A 15,906-nucleotide genomic window follows, 5' to 3' on the forward strand; every position below is an offset into this window, starting at 1 on the left:
CTGTCTTAAGTATGAATATTAATTTCGGAATTGTATATTAACTAAAAATATTTCAGAAACAAAGTGTTTATTATTCTAATGCTTTATGATATACTTGCATATGCAGATTAATACCACAAACAATTAGCGACTGTGATTATTTTATGAATTTTATCAATAAAATAACTCCGAAGCATTCGTTTTAAACGATATTCACTTTTTTTACATCCTCTTGACGATATTTGCAGCACGTATTCTGTCAACATTATGTCAAACGCTATGGCATTACATGAAAAAGGTTTGAATTGTAAAAGCGCGATGCACTGAAAACAATTTGCTATCGTTACAAAAGTCATGATTACTTAATATTATGGTGGTTAAGTATACTAAAATTTTCAAATATTCCGCGCAATTTTCTTATTTGTTTCTTTCATAAGTACCTTCTCCTGACAATAACAAACACAATAAAAAATCAGCAAAATCGGTCAAGCCGTTCATTGCATTTATATATATATATATATATATAGATAAAGCAAATTAAATTACTATTCTGTTAGACATCGGCTAGGTGCAAGTTGAAGTGGAAGTTCAAAAAAACGTAGTTCCTTATATAAATAACCCGCTATTCCGTGTGTTTCGTATTTAATACTTTCGTTCCTTAAAGCTTTACTCTGGAATATTTAAAGTATGTACAAGTCTTTACTGTATGCCAAAATGCATTTCAGTTTAGACATTTCTCATACTTTACCAGGCCATAATATCTTAAAGAAAGAACCTAATAATTCAAATATTTTTAAGCGCGACACCACAGGTCTTTAAAGATTTTAGGACTATAGAATATGTTTATAATATTGATAAACATATATAAGTTGACAATGACAACTGACAGAGTCAATATTTACTTATTAAGTTTTCGCCATTTCGATCATAACTTTAAACTTGGTTACAAATAAACAATGCAAAATATACGGACATACGGATAACAGATAACGAAAACATTTCTCTCTTTGTGCTAAATTAATTGGAGAAAGTGCAAAATATCACGCCGCAGTCTATAATGGCAGATAGCATGATTGATCCAACAAAATTTGATCTAACGATAAATGCTCTCTTGGTGGGCCTTGAAGCTGAAAAATATTTACCATTATTCAGGTAAACAGGTATATAAATTGGGCATTTACGGCTATGTAACATAATATGTGTATTACTAAATAAATCTTACGCATCTAATGTAGTTTTATATACAAAAACTACTATCAAATAAACCCAGATAAATATTAATATATGGGCCTTCAGTTACAAAATAAACAATAATTGTTTTAGGCAACACAATATTGGCCAATGTACCTTAATGGAATTAAATGATGAAGACTTGACAAAAATTGGTGTGGATGACAAGGAAATCAGACAAAAAATATTAAATGAAGTGAAAAATTTACCCATTTATGAAGAAATGATTGTTCAATCGTAAGTACAATGCCATTGTCTTTGGTGATTGAGTCTTAAATATTTATGTCTCATTCATACTGTTTTATTTTAGATCAAAAAACTATACAAACTTAGGCCCTATGGAAATTATTGATGCTTTAGAAGAAAGTTCACAACACCTCTACAGACTCTACTTGAGTATGATGGCGAACACAATATCACTTAAAAAATCAAAGAATGTTACCGACTGCTTATTACATGAAGATAAATATGCTTCAGATATATGTATTAGTATTTTAAGTCACATGACAAATATTTTAAATTCCATGGATATATCTCTACACACAAAATTCAAGGTAAAATTCACAGTAGTACTATACACAAAACAAAAGACAAGACTAAGTATTTCTTTGAAGTTTTTAATACTAAATTGTATTCTATATAGTATCTCATTAAATAATTCGTTTTAGGTTTCGTCAGGAAGTTCAAAACATAGCAGAAATAAAAAGATAATTGTTGGTACAGTTGGAAGTGCTGTTATAGTTCTATTGTCAGTGTTATTTGTCCGTTCCTTAAAACATATCTAAAGTTCCTACAACTCAAATTAATTGTATCTAAATAAAGACATTTTAAAATACTCGATTTTCAATAAAAAAAATAGTATACATTACTATGTATGTAGTACTTATTACCATAAGTACACAGTAATAATCTATAGCCAGAAAAATATAAGCAGTGTAACTTTATTGTTAGTACACTTAGTACTTGCATTAGGCCATTTTCGACAGCCTATTACGTAGTTGTGGATAAAAATAGAAGCCTGTCCAGTTACCTAGCAGGGATTGCATAGACATGGTATATTTCAAATTTCATTCAATCGGAACTAGTATCTTAAGAATTATAACTAGTCAAATTTCTTCATTTTTTGACAGATCGTCAAAACTCTAAGGCACTTCTAACAGACATAAAAAAAAACCAGCGGCGCTACAACCTTGTTCGATCTGGGCCTCAGATTTCTGTATATTATATTTGTTATCATGATCATTTGTCAATATAATAGGCAAGTCGACGTATTTAATTAAAACATAAATGATTTGTAATATTGATATGGTCACTTAAAGTTGTTAGGTTTACTAATTACTTTAAACAGAAGGTCTACTTAAATTAACCGACACTTATTACATGTCTCATAACTTTTTACGGTAGAAATGCGTCAACAGACTTGAATCGCGTATTTTCACTAGAAAAACTTTAGTACGTAGTTTCGGCTTTTAATCAGTAGCTAAGAAACGAACTCTAGGCTAAACAAATTCTGTAGATTAGATTTTATGGCACCAAGAATAAAAAAAATACAGTACATTAAAAAACAATAAATTATGTGATGCAATGGGGGGGGGGGTCCCAAATGGGGTCCAAATGGGGGACGCAAAGGCGACATATTCCAGGCAACCCAAATGAGGTATCTGGATCGAGATACTACTGCTACTAGAGAAGCTATCATTGTTTGTTTGGCCTCATAAATCTCTAATTTAAAATTGATTCTTTTTACTGGGCGAGTGAATAGTTTAAGATAAACACGATTTATATTTTATTGTTGGGGTAAATCTGCAACTCAGCGACCCAATTGTTTCGACCTCACCAATTAAAAAGTAAGGTAAATGTTGAGCTGGCATGGAGCATTGTTTGAGCAGCGGGCGCGGGTGTGACGTCACGAGGACGGGCGCTCCGGAAGCAGTCCTGTGTTCCCTGGACCGACAACGTTTATTGCAACTAAGCGCGCCAATTGGAACGCGTGTCCGCTACTCAGTCGGGATGCTTGAGTCCGATCGCGAAATTTTGGACAAATCTTCATTCAAAAGTTTATCCAAATCACTGTGGTAGTCATGATAGTATTATTCGCAGTTAGTTTAGTGTTTTTTAGTTTAGGTAACGCAGATGATGTTATTACAGGTATTTTTTTATTATTATTAATAAACAAATTATATTTTTCTAAAAAGATTTTAGTATAGATTTCATGGTTTTCGATTATTCGTAACTTTTATTTATTAAACAAAATATAGTTTCAGTTAATTTCATTAATGATATATTTTAGGGGACTGCGAGTAATGTTTTCCAATTATCGATTTAATGGTAATTTATAGAATAGTTTTGCCTTTTTATTTTATAATATATTTTAACTGTGCTGCCCAGGCTTTGTAAATATATTTTAATAGAATCAGTATTGCTTTAATGCTACGCATGTATCTTATAAACGTGAATATATATCTGTTAAACAGATTTTTATTTTATACGTTACTCAATCGTCTCTATTTAATTCTTGGTTCTATAACTTTAGTTATTCTATTTCCATTTCTACTGGAATTATACTACAGAATACATTTTTAAATAAATTATTTTAGTCAAAGCTGTATTAGGAGAAAACGCTGAACTACCTTGCAATGTAACGGCTGTTAACGGAGACGACAATCTCAATATATTGGCTTGGTATAGGGATGGATCGTCAACGGCTTTTTATAGGTAAACAATGCCTATTTTTATTACTTTAATTATAACTTCATGACTTCCAACGTCATTTTCCATTAAACGACAAGGAATTTAAAACAGTGCCGTAAATACTAATTCTTAGGAAGTTTTTGGAGAATGTTCGTAATGGTAAAAAGTGTGCATATTTTGTCAACTGATCGGTTATTTGATGCTAAAGATAGATTTGTTTTAAGTAAGCTATATTAAGTTTTCAGCATGCTTGACTTTTTAATTTAAATGACAATCGAATGGCGCCATTAAATAATTAGGCCTCCCGCCTCGGGTGCACCGACTGCAAGGCCAGGGTCAGTATAAGGGGGCCCTTGCAATTTAAAATAATGCAAGTAATAAGCAGATTAACTGATAAGGGAGAATTCACCGAGTGTATTCCTGTCCTGTACAGTCGATAATTTCAGAAAATATAACTCAACATTTTGCTTTTTGAGCAAAATTAAACCTAAGAACCTAAAGGTGGACAAGTCCTATTTCAAAGTTAGTTCAAATATTAAAAAATTAAAATTACTTTATATCAAGTTACATTATTTTAGCAGGTATTGGAGTCCCTGAACTAAGTCTAGGGAGACCTGTACATCAGGGTACTCCGCTCATCCAATGGTTTAATTGAATTATATATATACATAAACATTTGTACAATTTGAATTATAGCAATAGTACCTAAGTACTTCATAATACCATATCCTTTTTAAAAATAAACAGCGAAATTTGCATTGAAGTAATGAATAATTTAAAACAACATGAGTAGTTAACTATTTTTAACTCCTTGAACTCAAAATATATAAAACAACTCCACCAGTAAAATCATAAAATTTTGCATCAGCAGTCGCGATCTTCGTGGAGGTTCTGGTAACGTAATGTCTCCAAGTCCTCGTTACCGATTGTTGACCTCCGAAGAGGAAGGATCAGACACCCTGGAGATATTGACTATTATTCCATCGGATGCAGGAATATATCACTGTCATGCTGATTTCTCAAAGAGTCCGACTCGTAAGAGCCATGTATTATTGGTTGTAATAGGTATGTATTTTTAATAAATATGTTGAGCACATCTCTTGAGATTATCCCTTCCCTGTATTTATATTTTAGAAATATCCTTATTAGTACACAGAAACATACATACTTTTAAGTCGAAGTAAGAAAAGAGAAATTGGCTGTGCCAAAACAATCTGGAACTGTTTAGCAAAAACACCTTTTGTATGGCTATTAAGGTTTACAATAATTTACCAAAAGAATTGAAAGATATTCCGTCTAGAGTCTTTAAAAATCGACTTGGACATTCGGAAAAAATGTATTATTCAATAAATAATGATTTGCGTGAGACACTGTAGTTTATATAAATTTAATAACATTTGATATGATATGTACGATATAAAAAATATAAGAATTGACCAATTCATATGACTAATAATGTAAAATGTAAAACTCCTTTAAAGACAAATTTGTGTGCCATTGTGTGTGGCAGAATATGCGAACTTATTATTATACCATATTCTTGCAATAAATTGTTATTATTATAATTATATTTTAAAATACAATGTTTTATATAAAATCCTTTAATATATTTAACAAACGAATAGAAGTCTCGTTGAAATCTTAGACTATTTAGATATCCTAAAGACTGATCTTGTCTAATTATAAAGATTATGCAACCCCTACAAACGTTTTTTCATCAGTTAACGTGTCACTGCCAAAGAGTTTAAATGAACCATCGAGAAATCTAAGGCCAAGATCCAGAAGGAGTTGTAACACCATCTACTACTCTAATAGGAGGAAGCCTATATTTCCATTAAATAATTTTACAGTCTGAACTAGCAAAACTTCGGGAAGTTTTCTAAAAATTATAAGTACAAACATCGTATCCCAGGGCTTGTGATTAATGTTTGCTTTAATAAAGTCTAAATAATGACATAAATTAGAAATTATACCTATATATTACGGGTAGTCACAGAAATAATATATACAAACGAGTTCAAAAAACAGGTTATCGCTTCAGTGATTTGTCTATAAAATAGGTCATGGAATAAAAAAGTTAAATATTAACGAAATGGCCGCGCTTTTGATTAATTGCTGGGTAAGTTTAATGAGGAAGCTGACAGCGCCGGAACCGTTCACTTTATTTATACTAACAATAATTATGCCACGTAAATAGCGAAGTTATATGAAGGTGTTATATTCTAATTGTGTGTCAACTACCGGCATAAGAATGCTTAAACTTATGTCGGTAAAAGGCATCATCGTATCATTGGAAAATATACCCTAATTAAAGGAGATAAGGTTCCTATTCGGTTCGTAGCGATGATTATTTGACCTAAAATCCCGTGAAACATTGGTTAATTATAAGGACACTTGCCCTGGAAAAAATTGAGCCGTAAGATGGGCTACGGACCTATTTTACCTATGTATTATGACCGAAAAGTCGATTACTAAACCCGAAGATTGTTTGGTATGGCGCTTATTACAAATTTTGTTTTTGTACTTATCCTTATATTGTATACCCTTTGAGAAATTTTAAACCGTTCATGCCTTAAAAAGCACTCTTCTATCGCATTAATTTGCTTTAAATTGCTAAAGCCTTTCAAAGTCTATATCTCCAAAAACCCTCTGCAACTATAATTTCATTTTACGATTCTTGTGTTGTTTGTTAGACTCTAACAGTTGGTCAGGGTTTAATGAAATTTATAAACGTCCAGAAATATCATAGTTTACAAAGTTATTTAGCCACACCTCTAGTGGACTATAATCTACATTGCTAGATCAAATTATATATAGATATATGTTTTAGATTATCAGAGTCAAGATTATCTATTTTGCAAGATAGAAGATATCAGGATGACTAACTTAAAATAAGTAAAGTAATTCTTTAACTGGACGTATTAAGTAAACTTATCAGTTTTACATTAACTAATAATGTATATGTTTGCAGAACCCCCACAAAAGTTGTGGATAATTCACGAGAATGGGACGCGAGTGGCCACTGCCAACGCAGGCTCTAACACAAGTAGAAATATTGGTCCATACTACATCGGAGATACCATAGATTTGATTTGTGTTGCTTTTGGAGGTAAAGTAAAGTACACTAAAATTAATTGATCAAAACTTACGCATTTTTAATATTATCATTTAAATATAATACGCTTTACATTACCTCTTGCAGCTTTTTAAAATCGCTTACCTAAAATAAGATAACCAACTTCCTAAATATTTTATTAAGAAAATCTTATATTAAGAAAATACCTATTATAGGTAAACCCCAACCAAAGCTTTCGTGGTGGTCGGAACAGCAATTGCTGAAGAATACATCAACAATACTCTCTGAACTACGAGTACGTAGCGATTTACATTTCGGTCCGTTGAGTCGTGAACACCATGGCAGAATCTTCACATGTTTCGCTCAGAATAACGATGAGACACCACCTTTATCCATCGATATTTCTATTGATATGTACTGTAAGTGTAATTGCTTACCATAGACATAACATAGTATAATTTATATAATATTTAATGTATATTCTTAATAAATATGCATGTAAAAAATTCCATCTTAGAAAGAGGCGTCTCTGGATGTGATTTAAAAAAATTTTTTTTTTAATAACATGCCTTTCTTTGAGAAAAGGTTATTAAATCAAAGCTTATGAACGTAGCTATGAACCTCATGAATTTAACGTTTCTAATTAATAAAAAAACGTTGAAGTTCTTATGTACTACATGCTTAGATAGTAGTACTGAATTTGTTACCGTGTATGCTTTTTCATCTAAGTGTAACCATAGTAATCAATATGGCATCTTTTAGTCTTTATAATAAGGCCCTATTTGTTATATTTTGACTGGTTTTAACTACGGCTAAAATTATTTTGTGATACTTGTATAAATCGAAGATTAAATCCACTACCATACAGATACGCTACTGCGCTAAATAATATTATTATAGATTAGTTTTGAAAACTATATCTTATTATGTTTGTTATGCTTTATGATACCTGCTTTGTTCTTATATTTGATTTTTCGTCTTTAAACTTCTGTTATTTTATTTATGTAAATTTCTTTTAAGAATTTCTATAATAGATTTACCATATAATGTATGAATAAATTCTTATTTATATGTATTTTATATCTTTATTTTACACCACGATCGTTAAATATTTTTGCTTAATACCTGAGTTCAGTTGGTTACTTTTTTTGACCTTCAAATTTTATATATAATAAAAAGTGTACTAAAGCCTAATTTGGAGATGTAAGCTGGTGTCCCTGTCCCGTGGTATTTAACGTAATATAAATCCCGTACATACTTACCTTCTGATATACAGTTTGAACATTTTGCTCATATCGGACAGTCACTTACCCCATGTGTCCCCAAATGGTGCATTAACAATTATGCTATGTACCAGTACCTCCAGAGCTGGTGTCAATACACGTGGGTGACAAAGATTCAGTGTTTGGTGGGCGCGCACGCGCAGGCGAAGTCCTAACAATGGAGTGCCGTGTCTTCTTCGCCAGACCGTTGCCAACTGTCACGTGGCGTATAAACGAATCGAAACTTACTACTCTTGAACAGAATACAATAGTAAGTAGATTAAAATAAAATTAGTTTATTATTATTTTATTTTACTGGAATTCTAAGAGGACTCGTATACTTAACAAGTAGATTCTCAAGTAGGTTCTGCATGATAAGTGTAGATAATAATAATGTTTTTTGTCTTGTAATCTTTCGAAACACCAGGACAGAAATGAATTTGTTGCATTATCCGATTTAGTCGTTTTTACGTAGTTTTTCATCTATAAAATATGATTTATGAATATTATTTTAATCGAAAGAAATATTGTATTAATTTGAAATGTATAATCAATGTAGGTTTCATCGTCCACCGTCGCGTCGCATGTAATTTTAAATATGTTAGACTTTTACTCTGTAATGGCTTTCAAAAAGCTCAGTCGTGTATTATCTTCTGGTTTACTTTCACTTTTCGGGCCAGCGAGGTGGTAATTCATAATTGACGGTTCTAATGTACCTTCTTTTCAACATACATAAGGTACACCTTATGTGTATATTATATAAATTTTAAATCGTTTCTATTTTATTAAGGATTTAAAATCAAAAAGCTATATTTTTTGTAGGTAGAACCAACCCAACAGAGATTAGTAAATGAAATCCGACTCAATGTAACTCCAGAATTTGACGAGTCCCGTATAACATGCTGTGTGCCGGCCTATCGCAGGGACTCTGAAGAGTATATATGTGCGCTGGCGCAACATTTATCTGTGCAATGTAAGAATAAATAAAGGAATAAGTAACGAATACAAATTATAGGGGTTTTACCACCTACAACAGACAAGAACATAAGTATATTATGTATAATCCGTTGTCAAAAGTCTCGGCTTGGTAATAAGACTATACAAAAAACTGATACAAACTTTTGTAACCCCATGAGTGCTTATGGAACCCGTGTACGTTCACAACGTGTTGAATAATATGGCAACCACACGTGTATGCGAAGATTGTTCATTTTTTAATTATTTTCTCTTGGAACATGCCATATAAAAATGCCCTCACAGTTTTGGTATATGGCTTGTACTACAGCAGTACGTATATTAATATTAAATTTAACTTTTGTAGATCGACCCGTCGTCAATATAGAGGTTATTGGTGAGACAGTTGAAAATGACACTCTATCCATTGTTAAAGGCTCGAATGTGTCTATGAATTGCAGTTTCGAAGCCAATCCGGCAGTTTTTCGGATGATTTGGTTCCATAAAGTAAGTCTTAACTTTATGATTGTATTATCTGGAAAATATCTGTTTGTGTACCATTACTACTACGTTATATTAATAAATACAATATAAAATATTTTTTATATAATAGATTAGATACAGAGAATTGCCATGTCGGTCAAAGCTGGAATGATTATCTGGAATGATTAAATTCGATTGTCGTATATTTAAAGATGCCATCACAAATTACGAAATTTTAAGTATTATTAAAGATATCTCGCTAATAATAAACATGGTATAAGCTAAATCATACCTTGCTTATCAACTTAGGTAGTATAGGGAAACTGAGAAGATTCGATTCCTGGAGAAACAAAACAATCTGTTTTAAACCAAGTGTGATCACTGCAATAAACGCTAACAAATAGATCCCGGACACTTTCTGATACATGCTATAAGCAAACCCATTAAGTACACAAGTTCAACTAAATAAGTACACAAGTCCAATTATAATTCAATTTAAATATTTAATGAAAAAATAAGGTTTTAATTTGTTTGCTACTAAGATACAGGCGCATTTTTACGAACAATTTTCAGAGATAAAATAATCTTGTAAGTTTTTTCCTTCGTAAAATTAACGATCCACTGCCACATGGTGATCACACATATTTTTGACAATTGCATATTATGAATGTTTCAGGATGATATACTAAGTGAAAGTACGAGCGAGGAAGTTTCACCAACGCAAAAATTGGATTTAGTTTCTGTTAGCGAAGATGAGGGTGGCGAATATGCCTGCTCCGTTACTAATGACGAAGGATTTACTTATAGCAAACCGATAGTTATAGATGTCGTTTGTAAGTTTCTATCACCATTTGTGTAATACGTTAATATTGTATGTGCACACGAAAACTTTTCCTAACCAGTATCTTATAAAACGTGTCTAGTACATAGTGTTTAATAGTACTTTAAATTGTAAAATACAGCTAAACACAAAGCGATATAGACGAAGTGAAGAACATTTTAGTATCACTTTTTCTTTGTGATGTATCTGTTTATTACTTTTACTTATTTTATACGTAAAGTAAACAAAATACTCTTAAAAATCAATCAATAAAAAACAATTAATCTATCTTATAATTGTATTAGAACTACGATTCTTACAGGCCTTACATAAAATAACTCAACACTCAACCAAGAAAGAATTAGATTATTATAATATTAATTATTTAAAAAATTGCAGATCCGCCATACTGTGAAGATGAAAGTGTGGTAGAATATGGAGTGGCTTCTGAAGAGTGTATAAATATTACGTGTAAAGTTAAAGCGAACCCGCCTCCTACAGCTTACCGATGGTTGTTGGTAAGCGAGGTGGAAGGTACCAAGCTGCATACAAACCAGTCACAAACATTGGAGACTGATGACGATACCCTTATGTATCAGAGGCCTAATTGCACTACAAGTTAGTATTGTATTTATTTTACGATCTTTTTATAGACGTCGAGGCAGAATGCCAATTTCCATCCTTTTCATCTCGACGCCATGCACTTTTAAAGGCACTTTCTCGCACCGCGTATTCTTTGTGGAACCGTAAGAAAAGAGCGTGCCATCCCTTAAAGGTCAATGAGTTGTCCATGGGCGGTGGTTATCACTTTATTCAATGTGACCCGCTGACTGACTGACTCGTATGGCAAAAAAACCCTTTACGAGCCAAGCGGAGCCTACCGGATTTTTGGTCAAATGTATTTATGTTATGTATTACTATCGTAAAATATTCATTTAGATTAAATATTTATGAAACAGATTTATTTCTAAAACACAAATATACAGTATTTACAATAAAAATATATAATTATTTATTATTAAACATTAATAAATAGAAAATAAAAACAAATTTAAAAAGTTTGGTCCCTGTGTACCTTTGTAGCTGGCAGCATTTCCTCGCTTTACTGCGATTCTTATTCGTTAAGGTAAGTTAAGGTACTACCACGCGCCAACTTAAATCTTCAAACCATTCAATTACTCCGTTAGCTCTGCTATTAAAAAAGTGTCTGGGCCTCCGAAACGATAAACTTCCAGCGCGTTGAGGAACCATTAAAAGTATATATTCTTTGATAATTAATTCTGTAGTACGTACGTATAGGTGTATAATTGTCATGGACAAACAAATTTGCATTGCATTGCATTAAACTTACAGGTTTAGTCCAGGTGTATACAAAATGTGTTCGATCGTGGTATTATTGAAATAATCGTTTAAGGAACGCGAATTTATTATGTTATTTACATGCATGCAACCAGTACATTACAAAATTCCGCGAGTTTTATTTAAATATATAACAAATAAATACTTGTGTTAATCAAAAACAATATTATCATATGATTAAATATGGTTTTTAGTTGAATATAATGGAATCTTCTTCCTATTATTCAACACTTGCGCGTACGGTAAAGGAAAACATCGCGAAGAAACCGCGTGCATGTGCAAAAACACAAAGTCGACGGCGTGTTTCAGGTACAGAATACAACAAATCACGAACAGAAATCAGGCCCAGAGCTAAAAGGCCATTGATTTTTTAATGTACTTACATCTCTTTTCTATTAAATCCTAGACCTGAAAATACCTGCAAATTTAACCATTATATATAGATACATTTATTTGTAGCGCTCGTATACTGCTGGGGCTTGAATTCAGTCAAGAATAGTGATCTTCTACAAACAAAATGCACATTTCTGGTGACGGATGAGACTGTGCCACAACCTCCATCTAATTGTGAAGCCATTAAAGATATGCAAGGCGATATCACAGTTACGTGTAGGGCGGGGCATGACGGAGGATTGCCACAGGTACGTTTCTATCGGAATTAAATGAAATTATACTTCCAGTTCACTTCAGTCTTCAACAATTGGCACGCTTTAGTTTTAATATAAAACAAAATATGTTTGAAATTTGTTTATACAAGTAAAATAAAGTAACAAAGACGTCAATACAACAGTTCAAAGTTATAACGAACCTATATTTTCCATATCGAGGAAGAAAGGAGGCCTGGGCCTGAGACAAAATTTCTGGCGTGTCTGGAGACGGAAATTTTTGTCTCATACACTAAAAGTTATGATTTGTGATTGCTTTATTTGGATGAATAATGGACGTAAAGGGGTTGGAAGGTTGGCAATTGTTGTAGGTCGTGTTTGTTATGTTTGCCTACATCGTATTTCATTTTTCTTGTATCAATGGATGAGTGTGCCGAACGTTGGCATGGTTTTGTAAATAAATCATACTATCAAAGTTCGAAGTTCGCAAGAAATTATACGTATGGGAAACGACTTTATGTCTATATAGTGTAATCATAAACCTTCCTATTAAAGTCCTATACATGAAATTAAAATCCGTAGTTAAATATTTAAACATAAGTAGTAGTGATTAATGTGTAAGAAAAGTATCTTTGCTTACACATAGAGATCAAATTAATAATCACAATAGAATCCGTCTAGCAAAGTCGAGTAATAATGGTAACTTTCAGAAATTCAAATTTATCGTCACCGCAGCGGATTCTGAAGAACAGCTCGTTTCAATAATAAATCAAGAACCAAAGTTTATGATTGAAGAGCCTAAAGAAACAATATATAAATTCAATATTATAGCTTTTAATGATAAAGGTGAAAGTAAAATAATACAATTGGACAAGGATAGCATCATTGATGAGGGGATTGGTAAGCTCCAAGTATATTTTACAAACGATAGTTGGACAACAAAATATGTTCTACGGGTCGACTGCAAAAGATTATTTTTTTATTAATTTTCTTAATTTAGAAATGTTCCACCGGTAATTAACCCAACTTGATTTTAGCGACACTATATTTAGACAAACAATAGCTAAAACTAACAATGCAACATTAGTACAATGCTTTTAATGTAATTCAATTCGTTTTAATCGCAAAGCATATTGTTAATAGACTTATTATAAAATGTACGTATTTAAAATATCAATTTTTAAGAGTTCCTTAAATTGTAGACCCAGCACTCACAATTAGCGCAGTAACGAATATAACAACGCTTGCTTTGTCGTTATGTGGAGGCGTGGCTCTGTTAGCTTTGATCGCGTGTGGCCTGGTCCTTTGCGCTCACGACAGACAACAAAGACACGACTTGCCCAGAGATTCACATCCACCCCTATGTGCTTATACTACTGACGGTAAGTTATCAAGTTTTCTAGGAAATATTTTAATTAGAATTTAGGGGCCAAAGGCCTATGTTACATTTTCTAACCCAAGAACTTATTATATATAAGTTTCTGTGTTGACAAACATTGATTTCACGAAATGAACTTTGATATAATTTCTTAATTTGCTAACAGTTAATTTCAAAATGCTGACGCATTGTTTTTTGTAATTGTACTTGCTACGTTTAGGGTTTTGCAAAGTTCAAGTCCGCAGGGGCAAAAGTACTGCGCACAGCAACAGTTACATATTTCTTTAGACAACTTACCATTTAACTCATGAATATTATCCAGAATCAAATTGCGAGACATGCAATGATAGCGACGAGGGCAGCGAATGTAACATACGTCGAACAGAATCATTCCGAAGAGCAATCGCAAAGTATCCTCCAAAAAACTATGATATGCGAAGGACCAGCTCCTTTCACTCTGCCAGATACATGAGAGACATGTCCGAGCCAGAACCGAAATGTATACAGACAAGACGTACGAACTGCAGGGTCCATTCTCTACAAAATATTAGTAGAAAGAGAGAATTGGATACTCTGTGTGACCATCTTGTAATGCATCTACCACCTGAACCAAGCTATAATGTGCCTAAGCCGGTAAGTAAGATGTTTTTCATGAATCCCATTATACCACAGAACACGTTGCGTTAAATGAAATGATGGATCAGAAATAAATAATGGATTCCTTTTAAACTAAGGAAGGTTATTATTGACATGCTATGCGATTGGCGGTGCTAATGGTATTAAATAAGTAATAATAACATTAATTCCTAGTACTATCCCCATAATCTTTAAAGACTGATTCCTATTGAAGAAATAATTTTCAGAAAAGTAAAGTATTTTAACATTTTAGATGAATACGTTCTACACTATGCCACGAAAAACAAGGCATAGATCGCAAAAAGAGGTAAGCGATGAGACGTCGGAGATTACCCAAGCCTCAGACGGTTTCTCCCTTCCTCCACCACCAGATCAATTCGGCACTTATCGAGCTGCAAGTAGGATTAAAGACATACCCATAAAATCAATTCCAACATACACCACTATTATTCGGCAAAATTCAGGGAAGAATTTAAATAAATATGGTGCTATGTCTCCTATGAACACAGTGGGTTTGCCGAGTATAAGTGGGCAGCCCAGCCTCTACACATACCCAGATGATGAACAGGTAAAAAATAATCCTTTTAATGATGAACCTTAATTAAATTAGCTTTTATATAGCTTTTTTAAATTATTATAGAATCTTTTTCAAATAAAAAATCCGTAAATTCTAGCTAAAATTGTTAAAATCAATTTATGTAAATACGTACAAGCTACTGTAAGGGTACAATTGAGTTTTTGACAGGTTTGGCTGCCTTAATATCTTCCTAAGTGACAATAATGTTTTATTTTTCAATGCGCTCAGACGGGAATATTGTATGGATGTAATTATATTTATATATAGATGTTTATTATTTTATTTAAGGCACTCGCTTTAAGCGCACTTAATCTTTTAATGAGGGTAACTTTAAATGAAATATGTGGATTTATAAATGATTGAGTGCTGTACTTAGAGTCGTCAATTAAATTAGCATGCAAGTATGAAGACCTAAGACAGACAACCTGCCCGTAAAATTTGTTGCAAAATGATTTTCCTACTAATTATTTTTAACTAACGGTTAGAGAATAAAGGCTTAATTATTATTTAGTGTCAGCCTAGTGGCTTGAGCGTGCGCCTTTCAAGCCTGGGGTCGCGAGTTAGAATCACACTATATTACTACTAATCACAGATCACGAAACAAAAATCTTAGGCCTAGACCTAAAAGGTTGCAGCTCCTAATTCAATAAATGATCGATACCTGAGACTTGGCTTCCGATTTAAACGTTTCCTTTATTTTTTGTACTATAAAAATAAATTATTGTTTTGTTAACATTTTTCGCTTCTAAATATCTAAGCAAACTTTTTTAAATAATAAATAAAATTAAAATAGTTTAACTAAGCGTTAACTCTTAAATTGTTCTTGTATGTTGAATCCAATGCGATTTTTACATAT

General features: G+C 32.4%; 2 protein-coding genes across 3 annotated transcripts; both read left to right on the top strand.

Annotated features, from left to right (window-relative positions):
* The first annotated feature begins 904 nt into the window (after positions 1–904).
* On the top strand, positions 905–2,044 carry LOC123710984. Its single transcript, XM_045663338.1, has 4 exons — positions 905–1,131; positions 1,303–1,446; positions 1,520–1,763; positions 1,878–2,044. The coding sequence occupies exons 1-4, from the start codon at positions 1,037–1,039 to the stop codon at positions 1,992–1,994; spliced, it is 600 nt and encodes a 199-aa protein (XP_045519294.1). The 5' UTR covers positions 905–1,036; the 3' UTR covers positions 1,995–2,044.
* A 1,148-nt stretch (positions 2,045–3,192) lies between these two features.
* On the top strand, positions 3,193–15,234 carry LOC123711382. 2 transcript variants are annotated; one of them, XM_045663948.1, is made up of 15 exons: positions 3,193–3,357; positions 3,807–3,924; positions 4,769–4,965; positions 6,872–7,009; positions 7,192–7,395; positions 8,334–8,509; positions 9,061–9,211; positions 9,560–9,699; positions 10,352–10,508; positions 10,895–11,113; positions 12,314–12,495; positions 13,170–13,359; positions 13,662–13,841; positions 14,160–14,470; positions 14,727–15,234. In XM_045663948.1, the coding sequence occupies exons 1-15, from the start codon at positions 3,291–3,293 to the stop codon at positions 15,072–15,074; spliced, it is 2,778 nt and encodes a 925-aa protein (XP_045519904.1). In that variant the 5' UTR covers positions 3,193–3,290; the 3' UTR covers positions 15,075–15,234. The 2 variants fall into 2 exon arrangements, with proteins under 2 accessions (XP_045519904.1, XP_045519905.1); XM_045663949.1 differs by having other exon boundaries at positions 4,772–4,965.
* Positions 15,235–15,906: the final 672 nt, after the last annotated feature.

The sequence above is a fragment of the Pieris brassicae genome, chromosome 6 (genome assembly GCF_905147105.1).
Source record: "Pieris brassicae chromosome 6, ilPieBrab1.1, whole genome shotgun sequence".
Lineage (NCBI taxonomy): Eukaryota > Metazoa > Arthropoda > Insecta > Lepidoptera > Pieridae > Pieris > Pieris brassicae.

Excerpts from the sequence above, each read along its gene's own strand:
- LOC123710984 (XM_045663338.1), top strand. The coding sequence starts at position 1,037 with ATGGCAGATAGCATGATTGATCCAACAAAATTTGATCTAACGATAAAT. Across the intron at positions 1,132-1,302 it reads AAATATTTACCATTATTCAG|GCAACACAATATTGGCCAAT; the intron begins GTAAACAGGTAT and ends TAATTGTTTTAG. Across the intron at positions 1,764-1,877 it reads CTCTACACACAAAATTCAAG|GTTTCGTCAGGAAGTTCAAA; the intron begins GTAAAATTCACA and ends AATTCGTTTTAG.
- LOC123711382 (XM_045663948.1), top strand. The coding sequence starts at position 3,291 with ATGATAGTATTATTCGCAGTTAGTTTAGTGTTTTTTAGTTTAGGTAAC. Across the intron at positions 9,212-9,559 it reads GCAACATTTATCTGTGCAAT|ATCGACCCGTCGTCAATATA; the intron begins GTAAGAATAAAT and ends TAACTTTTGTAG. Across the intron at positions 11,114-12,313 it reads GAGGCCTAATTGCACTACAA|CGCTCGTATACTGCTGGGGC; the intron begins GTTAGTATTGTA and ends ATTTATTTGTAG.